This window comes from Fukomys damarensis, unplaced genomic scaffold, assembly GCF_012274545.1.
Source record: "Fukomys damarensis isolate Sample0158 unplaced genomic scaffold, DMR_v1.0_HiC HiC_scaffold_5, whole genome shotgun sequence".
Taxonomy (NCBI): domain Eukaryota; kingdom Metazoa; phylum Chordata; class Mammalia; order Rodentia; family Bathyergidae; genus Fukomys; species Fukomys damarensis.
Genome location: NW_022900917.1, coordinates 44,503,178 through 44,519,940, shown reverse-complemented (window position 1 = coordinate 44,519,940; position 16,763 = coordinate 44,503,178). Strand labels below are relative to the sequence as shown.

Below are 16,763 nucleotides of genomic sequence, written 5' to 3'. Positions count from 1 at the left end.
TTTTTGAGCTCTACCCAGACCTTGCTATTTGTTTTGTCTTTTGACTCATACACTTATTTTTTCTCTAATAAAATTGGATTCATAACTATAATGCTTTCTTAAATTCTGTGCCACTCTAGCAAACTAAAAGAGGCAATGGGAACCCCAATTTATTGCCAGTTGGTCAGATTGCAGGAACCTGGAAACCCCTGAGTTTGCTGGTGGATTCTGAAGGGAGGGCAGTCTTAAGGAGCGCTGTGGCCTTGACTTGTGAAGTTTGGCCTAACTCCAGGTAGTGTCAGAACGACTCCAGGCCTCCATGTCTTCCCACACCCTACCCCTGAAGCCTGCTTCCAGCTGGCCTAGCAGCCAGAGGCTGTAAAAATAGAAATCTGCTTTCTGTTGTCATCTCTCAGGTTCTTAGGGATATGGCATGTCCCCAGACTTATCTGGGGATTGAGAAGCTGGTTAAGGAACAGAGTGGCAGTGGTTTTGTTTCAATTTCTCATTGTGTCTAAACATATCCCTGGTCCAAGTGAGTGGACTCAGGAATGAAGGGAAATTGCACTTCTCTGTGTAACTGTTCTTGACTGATTTTAATCACTGTGCTAATGTGTGTGAGGAGAGTGAAAGCAGAAGGAAAGTAAGTAGTGTACCCCTTCTGAATAGTGCAGGACAACTGCAGAAACTGTGCTGGTTTTCATGATTCTGCAGAAGTTCAGGTCAACTACTAATCCCAGAGCCTTGATTATTTAAATCCTGATTCAATTACAGAATAGTCTGTCTCAGACTTTGAAGAATTTGGCAGTAGACTTACATTTTCTGGTTGCTCCCTAGAACAGAGAGCTCTCCTTGAGTCCCACTTCCGACTCATTTTCTGAGAGGAGGAAAGAGTAAGAAATGGCAAAGAGAACAAGGATGGGAAGATGAGTATTATTCAGCATCATGGAACATATTACTATAGAATTCTTTCTGGATTCCTGTGTAGCCTCCAGGAACTGCCCTAGGAAAAAGTGAAAGGCAGAGAGCAAGAAGGAACATCAAATAACAAAATTTGGAATTTTTTAATGTCAAAAGATACTTTTTCAGAGATATTTTCCCTTACAAATATTGCTAAATTATGAATGCCACTCACTTATAAGTAAAAAGAACTGAAATCCACTTAAGTGAAGTCACTTTCCCAAGACCGCAAAATGAGACAGACACAGAAGTTAGAGAGAACCCTGCATCCTGAGTCACTCTCTAGCCCTCGCTGCATCATCACTGGTGGCTCACACTGAAGGCATCTGAGTCATCTCTGTGGATTCTACTTCTATAACACCCTAGAGTCTGTTTCCTACTTCCTTCCCCATCACCATGCCAGGGCTTTGTGACCTCTTGCCTGGACTTTGGCAACAGCCTCTAATCTGTTCATTAGCCAAGTTGCCTGCACACTCATCTGTCCCCATCACCACTCCAAGGTTAACCTTACCAACACATGATCTATGGAAGCACATCTACTTAATAAATATTAATTATTTCCTGCTATCTAATTTATTAAATGTTTAGAAAATCTTTAGCCTGCCAAAGCATCAGCAGTGTGTCCTGCACTCTAGACTAAACCACCATATGTTGCCAGATGCCCTGAATGCCTCTGCCTCCATACCTCTGCTTCTGTGCCTTCCCTGGAAAGCACATAGCTAAATGTCCATTTGTCCAAGCTTCTCAGTGGATAAAATTCAAAAGCTATTCCAAATGTGAACCTTTTCTCATTCCTCCCACTTTGAAATTCTGTAGCTCTTTATCAGATTTTATTTTGAACTATGGATATGTATATGCATATATTAGCTCTATTCGACTGAGTTTATGGAGGATGATGGCTTGTGTCTTTGTTTACCTTTCAGTTCCCAGAGCTATGCATAGTAGAGACATGTAGTAAATACTCCATGAATGCTTTTGGAAGGAAGGAATTCTTGCTATAAGAATACACTCTGCTACAATGTCCAATCATTATTATGTAGTGTACAATAACACTGTCACTGTATAATACTACATAACAACTTGTCCAGTCTGATAGGTCAATACATATAGAGCAGCTTTCCATAAGATTATGTCAATTAGTGATGTATTAGCCATCATAATATCATGAGCAACACGTTACATACGTCTGTGGTGGTGTTATTGTAAAGAAACTCAGATTAATGTGTGTGTTTGTTTCTTAACTTTTATCAAAAATATTTTAAATGAAATTAAAAATAGAAAAAGTTTATAGAATAAGGGTATTTAAAGTATTTTTCTACTGCTATACAATGTGTTTAATAAGCTGATTATTAAGTCTAAAAATTGTTTTTAAAATAAAATGATGTAAGATAAGATCAATTTATTTATTGAAGAATTTTTTTTCTTTTATAAATTTAGTGCAGCCTTAGTGTGTGGTGTTTGTAAGATCTACAGCCCTAGGCTTTCGCATTCACTTACCACTGACTCACCCACAGCAACTTCTAGTCCTGAAAGCTTCATTCACAGTTAATGCCTATTATGGTCTAGGTGTCCCCCGAAAGCCACATGCCCTCATAGGTAGAACTTTTGGGAGGTGACTGGATCATGGGTGTGTGATATTAGTCAGCTGATTGGTTTAGCATAGTTCTCAGGGTGAATGACAGATTTACTAAAGAGAGAAGACCCATTTTGGGTGTGTGGCACCAAACAATAGGTATCTGGCCTGAATGGAATAAAAAACAAAAGAAGGAGGTCTGCTGCTTCCTGCGGCCACACCTTGCCATGGACTGTTTGTCTTGTGCTATGGCCACATGACAGAGCCAGCTGGCTATGGACTGATACCAGCACAAACTGTGAGCTAAAATAAACTTTTTCTCTTTAACTTGTGGGTGTCGGGTATTTTGTCCCAGCAATGAGAAAAGTAAGTAAGACAGTATCCTATATCATTGTGTTTCAATTTTTAAATCCTTTTAACTATATTTTCATTATACCTTTTCTATGTTTAAATACAATGAAATACCAAAATTTTGCCTACAATATTCCTCCTACAAATATAACTAACATGCTGAACAGGCCTAGGAACACATACCATGCCATATAGTCTCCATGTATAGCAGGCTACACCAACCAGGTTTGTGTAAGTATACAATGATGTTAGCACAACAATAATACGTTTCTCAGAATGTATCCTTGACATTAAGCAACTCATGACTGACTTAATAGTTTATGCTGTGATGATTGATCTTAGCTGTCAGCCTGACTAGATTAAGAGACACCTAGAAAATTGGTAAAGCCCACTTCTAGGTAATACATGAGGGTGTCTTTAAGACAATCTGCATGTGGGTAAGCAAACAGAAAGAAAGACCTGCCCTGAATGTGGTGGCACCATCCAACAGACTGACGACCCAAATATAACAAAAAGCAGAAGGAAGATTGTATTCTCATGCGCACTAGACCCTTTTTGTACAGGTGCTTTTTTTTTTTTTTTTTCTGCTGCCGTCATCTTGAACATCAGACTCCAGGTACTTTAGCTTTTGGATGTGGACCTATTCTCCAGGGAGTTTCCAGGCCATCAGCCTCAGATGGGGGGCTGAATTTTTAATCTACCTTGTTCTGAGGCTTCCAACTTCTTAGACTGCAGATAGTTATTGTGGGGCTATTTAGCCTCCAATAGCCTAAGCCAATCTAATAAATCTCTCTTAGAATTATATGTACATTCTATTGGTTTTGATCCTCTGAAGAATCTTAATGAATAGAAGTAATTTTCTTTGGTTTGCAAAATCTTTTACAATAGAAATTTCATCTTCTCTAGAAAATATCTACATATTATGCTCATACTCCATTGCTGAAGTAATGTTAGACAGAATTAACTGCCAAAGCTAGGCAACCGGCAATAAATGCAGTAAAACAAAATCACTGATCCCTTTCTCTAATGTGGTTGCTAAATAAATATTGAAAGTATTAAGAGAGTCGTCCAAAGCCTCCTGAAATGCTTATGAATACATAGAACTTATTATAAGGTAATAAAGCTTATTAGATTGTCAGTAACCTGTCAGTGCACACGGTGTTAAGACCACACATAACCAGTCACACTGACCTACCTTTTACTGGTAATTAAGTGCACACTAGGGATTGTTAACAGAATGTGTTTTTTGTTTAAGATTTTTTAAATCAAGGAAAAATAAAATGCAAATTCATCACATAAAAACAGATTTCTTTCATTTTTTTATCTGATTCAAAAATTTTACATGTAATGCAAATTGGTTAAACAGTTTTTTCACAAAAACCTGGTCAATGTCAGAATCTACATTTATGACTTAATAGCAGACCATGAATACCAGAATTCAACAGGAAGCTATTGCTTTAAACACAACTTTGGAGGAAGAAGCAAGTGCACAGGTATTTCAGAAGCAGATCACATAGGAATAGAAGGACTCTGCACTTCAGTTGTCAGTGGCCTGGTATATGTCCCTCGATAAACAGCAAAATGCATTCATGAGTCTGCTAGCCACATGCCAGATAGTACCCCTGGAAGGATTATTGTTCTAAATTACAATTTTAAAGTCTGTCAAATTTATTTTGTGTTTTGGGGGTACATGTGCCGATCAGGGGTACAGGATGAAAGACAGGGAAGAGGTAAACCAATATGGAAGGAAAAAAGTATACTAGAGTTTTATTACTCATTTTTTAAAAATTGTGTCACTGATTGGTAGATTCCTTTATAATGAAAGTATTTGAATTCAGCTCTTAATTGGAATTTTTTTCCGGACTGCAAAGGCTGGCAAAGATGAAATATTTAATATTAAGCAGGTCTTTCTAAATGGCTTCCCTGGTGAAACCAATAAAATGATTTCTAAAACATGTTCTGTTTGTTTTCATTTAAGCAGGTACCATCATGCCTTGCTTCCTAAACTCTTAAAACAGAAATGAACTTCATTATACAGTCAGGCTCGAGCTGCATACTGTCTCTTTCTGGAGAAGCTTGTCACCAAGTTCTTACTGAGTGCTCACGGAGGGCCTGGCTCAGAGACCAGGAATGCATATTTGCATTTGTTGTTGACAACTGCCAGCTTCGACCTCCTTCCCCTCCACAACCCCCATCTAAATGGGGTTTGTAATCCTCCTTCCCATCCACTCTCTTCACTCCCTGGGATAAGAATGCTGACTTCTGCTCTCTGTCACCTGTCAGGATCCATCCTCCTGTCACTGGCTTATATGGATAAGTCAGCCCACTGTCACGTGACCCTGGGCTGCTAAAAACAGCTCTAGCACCCGCTCCAAACCAGGGCCTGAAACAATGTCCTCCACCGAGAGAAACATAAAGGACACTTGATCATACAATCCTTGGAATTATTTCCAGGAAACACTTGCAAGAAGCCATTTGGAGCATCCTTCCCCTGGCAGTGCACTCAGGGACGGCCAGGAGATGAGTGCATCTCTGAATTACAAGTCTTTTTCCAAAGAGCAGCAGACCATGGATAACTTGGAGAAACAACTTATCTGTCCCATCTGCCTAGAGATGTTCACAAAACCAGTTGTCATTCTCCCCTGTCAGCATAACCTGTGTAGGAAATGTGCCAGTGACATTTTCCAGGTAGGTTTATTTGGAATTTGGGAAATGGAAAAGATTCCTCTTCTCTGAATCAAGTGGTCAATATTGAAGTCAATTCTTGTGGAAAACTTCGTAAGCTTGCATTTATTTTCAGTTTATTTGAATAATTTGCTTTGTGATTTGCTATCATGCTCCTCCTTACTCCCCAGTCTAGTGGTATTTTAATTCTAAGAATCACTTTTTTGTTGTTGTTGTTGTTGTTGTTACTGGGGATCAAATTCGGGTTCTTGCGCTCGCGAGGCAGGCAGCAGCACCACTGAGCTAAATCCCTGGCCCACACATTTGTTTTTAATGAAACCCAAATCATTGAATCTCTTTCAAAGTTGAAAATGAATTACTTTCCAAGTCATGAATATTGGAATTTCTGGATGGAACTTTTTAATAAAAACACTGGAGGAAAGGTACCTCATTCTGAAAGTGGTACATTGTGGATAAGGGCTAGTCCACTGTTTCAGGACCACTGGCAGTTAGGCACAAAGGGATTATCTTATGACAGGGTTAAAATGGTTCATATTGTTCATAGTCTCAGAGTGAATATAAGTCTCAGAAAAGCTCTCTGTCACATTCCTCAATTACTCTTTTCTTGCTTGGCAAGAACAGGCCTCTAACCCATACTTGCCTACAAGAGGAGGTACCACTGTGGCATCCGGGGGCCGATTCCGCTGCCCCTCCTGTAGACATGAAGTGGTTTTGGACAGACATGGTGTGTATGGACTTCAGAGAAACCTTCTGGTGGAAAACATCATCGACATCTACAAGCAGGAGTCCATCAGGTAGTTCTTCCAAATCTTTTTGCAGTGGTTCTTGTGTTTGTATATTTTAGTGAGTTGCTCCATTGTTTGTTTATCAATCACAAATTAATTATTTTATGAAAAAGTTTTTCTAAGTCAGTCTTTCTCAATGGGAGGCAAAAAGGGAGCTAATCCTTATATTTTTATTTTAAGAATGAAGTAATTCACTCAAACTAATCCATCCCAAATGGCAATGTCCTCCCCTGAAAGCCACGTACGTATTACATATGTTTTAGAAATTTTTTGACTTCATGGTTCTTTTGTGATTCCAGATCCTATACAGCAGAGAAAAATTCTAGCACAAAACTTTATAGAAAGTTAACAGAAATGGCATCTCCCAAAATAGTCCAGTACCTAATTCAGTCAGTTTTGCCTTAGAATTGTGTAGGTAATAATAAAAAACAAAATTCCCTGGCATAGTTTGTCACTGTATTGACTCTGGGAAATTCAAAGCAAGGTATAATCTGTAATCTTGCCTTTAGACATTTACAGTTTAAGAGACTTGGGAGATTTTTTTAAAAGATGGATTTCAGGTTATGTTTCTCTGTTTCCTAGATTGTATTTATTGCATACACTTAGCATTCACTTGCTGATTAATTGGGTGACTGATATGCAGTATATACATCCATTCATTAAATTTTCATTGAACCACATTGGCTGTACATTTCCTTTCCTAGAGATGACACTACAGGAATATATTCTTAGAAGACATGATGCGAAGAGCCCTTTACAATTGTTCTCAGGTCAGTCTGGTCCACAAATTTGGGAGCAACATAAATGCCATGAAGAAATGGCCCCATAATCGTTCTCACTAGGGCACTTGTATTTATGGAACATCTGCAGGGCTCTAAGAGTCTTGCGCTCTTACAAGGAAAGCTGCTCTATAAATCTAACATGCAATTATTGCAATTATTATGGCTATTAGTTTCTGCTTAAGATTCACAACTAAATTAGATAGTACCAGGATATAGATGGGATTAGGGAAGCATTGCTGATGACATACTGCAGGCACCTGTTTCCCTTGCTTCCAAAATCTCTGAACAAAAGAAAGGAAAGTACTATATCATAGATCTGATCTCATTGTGTTCACAGATTTGCTTTCCTTGTATTCACAGTACTTCACAGGTCTGATCTCATTGAATTTCATCATTTTAAAGTGGAAACACTGCACACACAGTCTCTTCAAAAATTTATCAGCCAATTAATAACCAAACAATTATTAAAAGTTTATGTGACAATTTTTTCAGTACCTGTACCTTTTACAGAACAGCTGCTCCATAGTGGCAGCTATTTAAACAACTCCATAAATATTCTTCTGTGTTCTATTTATTGCAATCATTTTGTCTCACTGTCACAGTGGGAACTTCAACCATGAAAAAATAACAATACTTGTTATGAAATCCAGAGGAGAGCTGATGTTAAAATGTGTAGCAATAGTAAAACTATACAAGACATGTTCTTACTTTAAGTATTGAATCTTTATTTTTTATTTTTGGTGCAATTGCAAAAAACAATATCCAGGGGCTGGGAAGTAAATTACGTAAAAGCAATGAACCAAATTTCCAATAATAGAGTTCATAACTAAGTGGACTAGAGTGTTTTGTGATTAGCAGATTCTTCTTATGCTTTTTCTTAAATTTGAGACTTGCCTTTGGTACATTTTTACTTGAGGGCAAAGCCACAAGTTGCCCAGAGAACTTAGCCATATGTCTGGATATAAAGCCAGTTGTCCTCTAGAGGCTGGCAGCCTTAATAGAATAGAACCTTGATCTTCAGATCATACCAGACAACCCTGTAATAACTTTGGATATACCTTGTTCAGATAGAGGGAGATGAGCTCAGCTCTATTTGTTGGAGATAACAATAGAAAAGGAAGGGATGTCAATAATAGGCTATGAGATACTGGTCAACTCTGATCTCTTGCAGAACTACTAGAGATTATAGGTCTCTACAAACCCTGCACTTATCTAGAATTCTGAATGGCAAGAGAAGGCATTAATTTTATTAACATAAATAATGAACATAACAGTAATTTAAAATATAATAAGCAAAACTATGTGATATGTGATACCACCATTCAGGGTGCTTTACAGGTGAATCATATACAATTCTTTAATTCTCACAACAATCTTCTGAGGTAGTCTTTGTTGTCTGATCTCTTCCTTGCCAATCATGAGTGCCATGTGACCCTGGGTTTTCCCATATTTCCCATGCTTTTTCCAGCTGGGCTGTGTTATGTTAGAGCATTTGGAATACTGTACATTAGGCAAATTCTCTTACTTTCTCACTCATTCATTCAACAAATACTTGAGGAAATGGAAAAACATGGAAACAAAGTGTCTATAAATAGGGAAGGGTGGAGGGGGTGAGGGGAGGGCAGGAGAATGAGGAAACAATAAGAACCAAAGATACATCAAGTAAAGAAAGGTACAAGATCCTAATGATGAATGTAACTGTATTGTATACCTAAAATGTACCAATAAACTTAATAGAAAAAAATACTTAAGGAGCCCTCCCCTTTTTGTCAGGCACTCTTCTGGGCACTGGGGAGGCAGCAAAAATTAAGACCACGGCACCTACACTCAAGGAGCTCACACTCTAATGGAGGAAACAGGCCTGTAAGGGAGAGGATCTTCCAAGTTACTGGGTTACTTTCTTTTTTGAATTCTAATCATATGGTTAAGTCAGGAGGTCATAGATTTTTTTTTTGAAAATATAGTACTACTGAACCAGACCAAAATGCCTTTTGCAAATACCAGATTACAAAATCTTGAAGCTGGAAATCCATGCAACCTCCTTACCAGACCCAATCCTTTCCCAACATTTAGTTCTCTCCATGTCAAGTACTTGACTTCTCCTAGGGACTTAAGTATATTGGCATATTCTCTGCCTTTCTCTGAGTTCTGGCAATGCAGTATGTGATACCATACATCAATATTAATGGTGTTCAAACATTTTTATTACTCACAGAAGGAAGTGTGTTTTATATTGTAATACAATGACCACTTACATATATAGATGGATACATATAGAATATGCTTTTGTTTCATATCTATGTATGCATATGTATACAAATGTATACCTGAAACATATATACAAATATATACATATGCTTATATTTGTAAATGTGCTTCTGAAACAAAAATTTTACATATGAATACTTATTATATGTAATTAACAATATTTGTTATTTTACTTTATTTTTACTTTAATAGTGCTGGTCTTGATCCCCTAAATTAATTTTATTTCACTAAAACCTATGATTTTGAAGAAACATATATCCATAACAATTGAAAAAATGTAGTCCCATATCTAAGATGCTCCTAAATAATTTCATGTTTGGTAATATGAGGAAAGCTTTTGGATTTGAATTTTAGTTTTCACAATACTTTTTAGATAGGATGTATAACAATCCCTGGGTTTTGTATAAGAAGGCTACACCAACATCTCATTCCTACCTATGGCTAATTTTAACCAGCACACAGATTTACCAGAGAAATTTTCAGGTCTCTCTAGACATACTCTTGTAAGGGGAAAAGTGTTTGCTGGGGCCAGAGGCTGGAGGGGTAGGTTGGAGTTTCTCCACTGGTGTAAAATTGAAACAATTATTAGCAACTTTCCCTTTTTTACCCATCATAAAAAGGTGTCACATGGGTGATTTGTAAGCTTATGAACATGGAACTGGAGCAGGCTCCTGACTGCTGACCAGAGCCCAGTGTTCAACTTTCAAGAGTATGACTAGCCAGATTTTAATACCTTGACTAACCATGATGGAAATACACTACAGAAAATTGATGAAGCAGTGTCTCTATGATCCAAGCCCCACCTTAAGCAACTTGTGAAAGATCTGTCCATACCCACCATTAAACTTGTAGAGAAACTGAGCTGGGAGAGTTCTGGCCACATATAAGGGCTCTGGGAGTCTTTTGGAATATTATTGGTGGGGGTTCAAGATGAGCTGGGATTTGCAAATTTCGCTCTGCCCCAATAGAAGTTAACAGGCATTTATCTGCTTTACTCTCCTCCCAGGCCAGAAAAGAAGTCTGATCAGCCCATGTGTGAGGAGCATGAAGAAGAGCGCATCAACATCTACTGTCTGAACTGCGAAGTGCCCACCTGCTCCCTGTGCAAAGTGTTTGGTGCTCACAAGGACTGCCAGGTGGCTCCACTCACTCATGTATTCCAAAGGCAGAAGGTAATGTAGCCCCTCCAGCCCTTCTGTGTCAGCCCCTTCCAGCTTCCAGTGTGGTCAGCTCCCTGTGGTCAGCTCCCTGTGGTCAGCTGTGGAAGGAAGAAGGGGCCCAAGCCACATAAGGGCCATGGGACCTTGGTAGGTGCATGTAGAGAGCCCATGAAAAGAGATGCTCTGCAGTTGGTTTTCAAGTGCCACCATGTTAGATTTCCTGCAGGGAGATAGAGAAGGCCAGAGAGGCCCAGGGCACCACAGTTTAGGAAGAGATGCAGAAGGATAGGATCACAGTTTGTGATTGCTGAAGATAAGCAGTTTTAAGGGGCAGAGGCCAATCTCAAACTACTCAAGATTAAGTGAAGTTTAGATTGTAGATAAGAACAGGGTGGTTTTTGTTTTTCTGTAGCCACAGAATTCTTTTCATCAATGAAGTTTCCTTTTGCTCATTTTTCTCCACCTCTTTGTGGGTGAGAGTTATAATAATGACATGCAATCACAGAACAGTTCTGAAACTTCTTCTCCTACTACCTTTTGTAGTCTGGTCCTGCTGCTAAAAGGCATTCTTTATGTATGGTGTATGTTCCCCACCCCAGAAATTTACAGTCCCCTTCTAACCAAATATAGCCTCTACATAATCTGGTTTCATGCAGGAGCAACTCAAAACTTAGCTGTTTGGTTCAGATAAAGGTGGGGCTGGTGAGCCAATAGTTGCAACCATTTCTGATATAAGAATTTGAGCAGCTCCATTTCTCATTTTCTTTCAATCATTCATCAATTCCACATTACACTGCTGTTTTACTGAGCAGGTCAGCTTTGAAAGAAAATTTATTCTCTCTTCTCCTCCTTTCCCCTACCCTCCAAATCCTAGAATGTTAGAACTGGATGGTACCTGTTTCACAATACAGTAAAACCTCAGTTCAAACTCAATTTGTTACAAATGCATTGTGAACACCAAAATGTTTGAGAACATGTTTTTTCCCCATAAGAAATAATGAATGGCCAGGGATGTAGCTCAGTGGCACCAGGCCTACCTGGCAAGTGAAAAGTGCTGAGTTTGAGTCCCAGTACGGAGGAGGAGGAGGAGGAGGAGGAGGAGGAGAAGGAGGAAGAAGAAGAAATGGAAAACTAAATAATTATTCCAAATAAACATTGCACTTATAAATTCATTTTCTAACCCCTAAACATCTAAACACAATAAGTTTTAGCCTAAAGGATCACCCGTTTGCATCCACAGCAAGATGCAATGCGTGACTTGTTCTTGGGCAGCACAGGTTTTTTCAAGTCAGATTTTCAGTTTGACTGTCTAGCAAAGTTACAGAGACCGAGAAGATTTTTTCCAAACCCTGCTGTTTGAGTAGTGTAAAGTTTGAGCTTTACACTGTTTGACAACATAGGTATCCTGCATGTACTTCACTCAGGGCCCTGGTGACTCGTGGGATGGACAGATGGACAGAACTTGGGGCTCCCTAGTGAATCCTGTTTGGCCAAAGCAGCTTCTTTTCTACCTAATAGGATTCCTTATTAGCTTCTATTTGATGATAGGATTCTGCAGTTTTGAAATATTTTACAACTGCTGTTTTCTTTCAGTTGTTTATTCCTTTAAATATGAGATAATTAGGGCCAACCTGATGACATATTTTGCCCATTATCATAGAGAAGTTAAGGACAGAATTGAACCAAGCATGTATATTTATTAAGTTCCCATTTATTGTTCCCTGTGGCTCAATAGCTGGCCTTACAAAGAGAGAAAATATAAAGAAAATATCTTGGGTCAAAAAGCACAAGAATTTCAAAGTCTCATTTTATACCTTCAAGTTTGTAGTGACTTAGTCAAATGAGTATTTGTATGCACATATATATTCTTAGCATAATAGGCCTGTGATAAACATATGCCAAATACGTTAGTATTTAGTACAGACACTTCCCAAGTTTAACTGTTCCTGAGCTACAAATAATTAATTTTGGGTACCTGAAGTCACATATGAGACTCCATTCTACTTATTAACAACATTTAGAATTCTTTACCTTGAATATACTATCCTCAATGGCCCATAATTTAATGTTTTCAGTGTTTTTAACAGAGTCACAGTCTCCAATAAAAATATGATGAAAGCCATAAAACCTCTTCCTACACAAATATATCCCTATGCAAAATTTTGTTTGCAATATCAGGAGTTTCACAGATTTCCCAAGCCTCTCCATTATTGCTTAGGGATTGCATGGACCTTAAATGAGGAGCCCTGTGAAGACAATACTATGATTAATCCACAGTCACTGGTGACTAGAAAACCCATGAGGTTTTATGTCTTTCTTTTCTCTTCATCAGTCAGAGCTCAGTGATGGCATCGCTGTCCTTGTGGGAAGCAACGATCGAGTCCAGGGAATGATCAGTCAACTGGAGGACACTTGTAAGACTATTGAGGTAAATCAGGTGACTCCTAGGGAGTATGAACCATGCCTGCAACTTCTGGGGGTTTGTGACTTCCTTGGCTCCACACTAGAAATTTCCATCCTGAGATTTTGTTCCTTTCTTATAGAATGATCTCCTTTCTGATATGTCTCTGAAATATTCACACCCGGGCCCAATCATATAAAAAAAAAAACCTTATCACATGTGTTGATGAGGCTAAATCTCCCCAAGTTATTATTGTATAGGTTGTTCTTCAATGATCAACTCTCCCTACCATGGTACTAAGTCTCTCTACTATGAGCTACAGCCTCAGTCCTTATTTTTTATTTTGAGATATAGTCTCACTAAGTTATCCAGGTGGGACTCAAATTTATGATCCTCTTATTTCAGCCTCCTTCAGTGCTAAGATTACAGGTGTGCATCACCATGGTCAGCTCTGTCAACTCCATTTGAAAGATTAGTAATAAGAAAAAATCAATTCCCAGTAATAAAAATAAGTCTTATTGCCATTATAGCAAACTTTCTTGATAGAAATCCAGATGGTCTCAAGAAATGCTAGGTAGTGTTTTAAAAAGTCATGTGTAAGATTGAACTGCATGCTTCACCATGGCCAGGGGGAGGAGAAAGATCTGCCCAACTGGGGTTAGAGAATAGTTCAATAGTTAGGAGCTCATGGAGGTCAGAGTTCAGATTCATTGTTCTCTATTTTCCCTCTGTCTGGTTCAGTGCTTGGCACACAATATTCATTTAAAACTTGCTGAGTGAATGGCTGAATGGCTGGCAGCTGAACTTGGCATGTAAAAATCTAACAAATCTGCTTTTCCCTCAAGATCCAATATATAACATGTGATCAAAACATACAGTGAATATTTGAAATTTTAAAATTTTTATTATGGTAAAAACATATTGCGGGCCAGAAATTTAGCTTAGTGACACTGTGCCCACCTCGCAAACGAAAGGTCTTCAGTTCCATCCCTGGTACCACACACACACACACACAAAAACATATTGCCATGAATCCCCTTTAAAATATTTCCCCTCACTTCAAACACACTATCCCATTTTTATTGCTACTTTCTGAAGCACTTCCAAAAATTCTCTTTCATAAAGTGTCTTTGCAAGATGCTATCAAAAATATGGTGAATGCTGCTTTTGAGGGCCAGCCAGTGGAAAAGCAGGCTCACAAAACTATTAGTGTGTCCTCATCCACCTTATTCATAGATCTGGAGCTGTTCAACTCCTGACTCTTCCACAAAGCCATAATTACTTCAGTTAAGGACATTGAGGCTCCATGACAACAAAAGATGCATTATTCATCTTCCCCTCACTATAATGAAATATTTGACATGGGCTACTTATGAAATAAAGAGAGATCTATTTTGGTTCATAGTTCTGGAGGTCCCAGTCCAAAACTGAGCAACCCGTTGTTTTGGATATCTGACAAGGGCAGCACATGAGGGTGGGAGCAAGTATCAGATTGAATGTTCAGAAAGGCAAGGGAGAGGGATGCAGGGAGGGAATCTGCAATTGTGTGACCCTTCAAAGGCACACCTGGAATGACCTAAGAAACTCCCATAAGGCCCCACCTCATAAAGGTCCATGGCACCTCTCAATAGTGCCACCTTGGAGAGGTACTAAGCTCTACATATGGACCTTTGGAGGACATTCATCTAAACATAGCATCTAAAGAGGTTCAACTGCATAGCAGATTTCTTTTTACAAATTGATTCACAGACAAATTAAAGCCACGCTGCATAGTGTGGACAGTATAAGAGATCAGAGTCAGATGTCTGGCTCCATATTCTGGAGCAGTCTATTACTATTTCCCTTCTTTAACCTAGGGATCATGTGTTGTTTTCAGTCAGACTTCAGTGCAGTGCATTGAGGAATTAAACTGCCTAGTTCCTGGCACATTGTTTTCATGGCTGTGTGCAAGGACTCCCTCATCTTCATTTCATTTTATCTCCACTTCCCACTACTGTTCTCCTCCCCATGGATAACCACTCCAACACTTTGATGTTCAGTTTGCCTGTATCTCATAGTGTATATAGTTTTAAATGCATGTCTGTTAATTTTATAAATGGTATTGCATTGTATTTCTCATTCTACTTCTTGTTTCAACTAAGAATTATATATTTAAGATCTACTTATATTATTGCAAACACAGTCCCTCAGTTTTCTTATCTGTAAGAAAGGAGATAATCACAGTACTCACTTTATAGAGTCACTGTGAGAAATTAAATTCAAATAAGCAAAATGCTTAGCACAGTGCCGGGCATGTAGTGAATGTCTGATAAATTCTAGCTATTCTTATTATTTTATCATTAGAAAGGCAGGTCGTATTAAAAGCCAAAGGCCATTTCCTAGACAATGTCTTCAAGACATTTGCTATAATTACCTCATTTTAGATTTACACATCATTAAAAATCAATCTCGTTTCTTTGCACACTCATTTTCCCTAAAAGATCTAAGATAAATCTGGGGTTCATTTATAGAAAGAACATTTTCTGTTGGTGATAAGCCCAGAGAGATTCACAAATGGACAGTATAAACATTTTTCCTTGTCTTTGTTTACAGTAAAGGCCAAATACAGTCAAATCATTGGCCATGAATCAGCACTCCAGTGTGGGGCCACACTGAGTCTGGAGTATATAAATAGGAGCCCATTGCTCGTGAGCGAATGAGGTCATCTCTATACACATCTCTGGGCTGGTGTGGCCTTTATCAGAGACCTCTGTGGGGAGGAACTGGCTTCTGTCTGGGATGGAGACACTGGAGAACACATACAGTGCAAAACCCCCACGAGTCACATTGGAGCTTTGAGCAAAGGCAAACAACTCAACTCTTTCTTCTTTTAGCCAGGATCAAAGGGTACCAGGATGGGGAGAGATGTGACAACAGGTTTCCTTCAGAGGCCAGACAGGGGCACAATGGCAAGCAGCTGTTTCTAATTATACTGAGACTGAGACAAGAAGAAACACATTTGAAGTGAATTCAGCAGAAGGGATTTAGGGAAGATATCAGGGAAAACTTCTTGGTAGCAAAGGTCAAAATCAGTTCCTCATGTTTCCAGTCGCGACATCCCCTGAATGTGACACGCTTTTACAAGTATTTTCACAGATTATTAGAGGAAAGTGAGTAATCAATTGCTCCTTGCACATCTTGAAGATGGTAGGAGTCTTTAAAAGTATTTCTCCCTTTCACCTATTTATTTCACTTCTGAGATTTTACCTTAGTGAAAAAAGATTTAAAAAGCATAGCAAGTATATATTTATATAAACTGTATAGGATTTAAACACCTCCATAGACAATCGTATAGAATATATGTATTCATATTTATCCTCTAAACATTTATGGGAGGATAAAACCAAGAAAGAAAAACACCAGAAAGTTAAGACCTTCAAATAGTGGGACTAGTGATTTTCAATGCCTTCCTCAAATATTCTTGTATTTTACTTTATTATAAACTGAGTCTGACATTTTACATAACCAATAAAGAAGAAATAGATGAATGGATATGATGTGGAAAAGTCTTCTTTGAGATCAATTTAGGTGGCTCACCTAAAGAGGTAGGGATTGCCTCAGAGTCCTGTGGAGGTTTCTAATTTTATGATTCCTGTGTCCTCTGTTGGAAGAAGCACTGAGGATAGAGACATTGACACAAATAACCACACAGTGTACCTGTAATCCCTGAGGTAATCCTCCAAAGAGCCAAGCCAACAACTGTGGGCAAAACCCAGCTTCTCTCCAGCCTGCGGGGCAAGAGGACTTGGAGCAAATGGGGTCTCTGGCTGGGAGTGGCGC

The 16,763-nt window shown here is 38.7% G+C and overlaps 1 protein-coding gene across 2 annotated transcripts in view; it reads left to right on the top strand.

Moving 5' to 3' along the window:
* The first annotated feature begins 5,183 nt into the window (after nt 1–5,183).
* Nucleotides 5,184–16,763, top strand: part of Trim55 (tripartite motif containing 55) — a 41,684-nt gene continuing 30,104 nt past the window's right edge. Inside the window, exons 1-4 of one of the 2 annotated variants that reach the window (XM_033760664.1) lie at nt 5,184–5,551; nt 6,170–6,342; nt 10,390–10,555; nt 12,876–12,971. In XM_033760664.1, coding sequence (XP_033616555.1) covers nt 5,384–5,551; nt 6,170–6,342; nt 10,390–10,555; nt 12,876–12,971 — 603 coding nt within the window. In that variant the 5' untranslated portion in view covers nt 5,184–5,383. The remainder of the gene's footprint in view (nt 5,552–6,169; nt 6,343–10,389; nt 10,556–12,875; nt 12,972–16,763) is intronic. The other variant, XM_010611446.2, reaches the window with a different exon arrangement.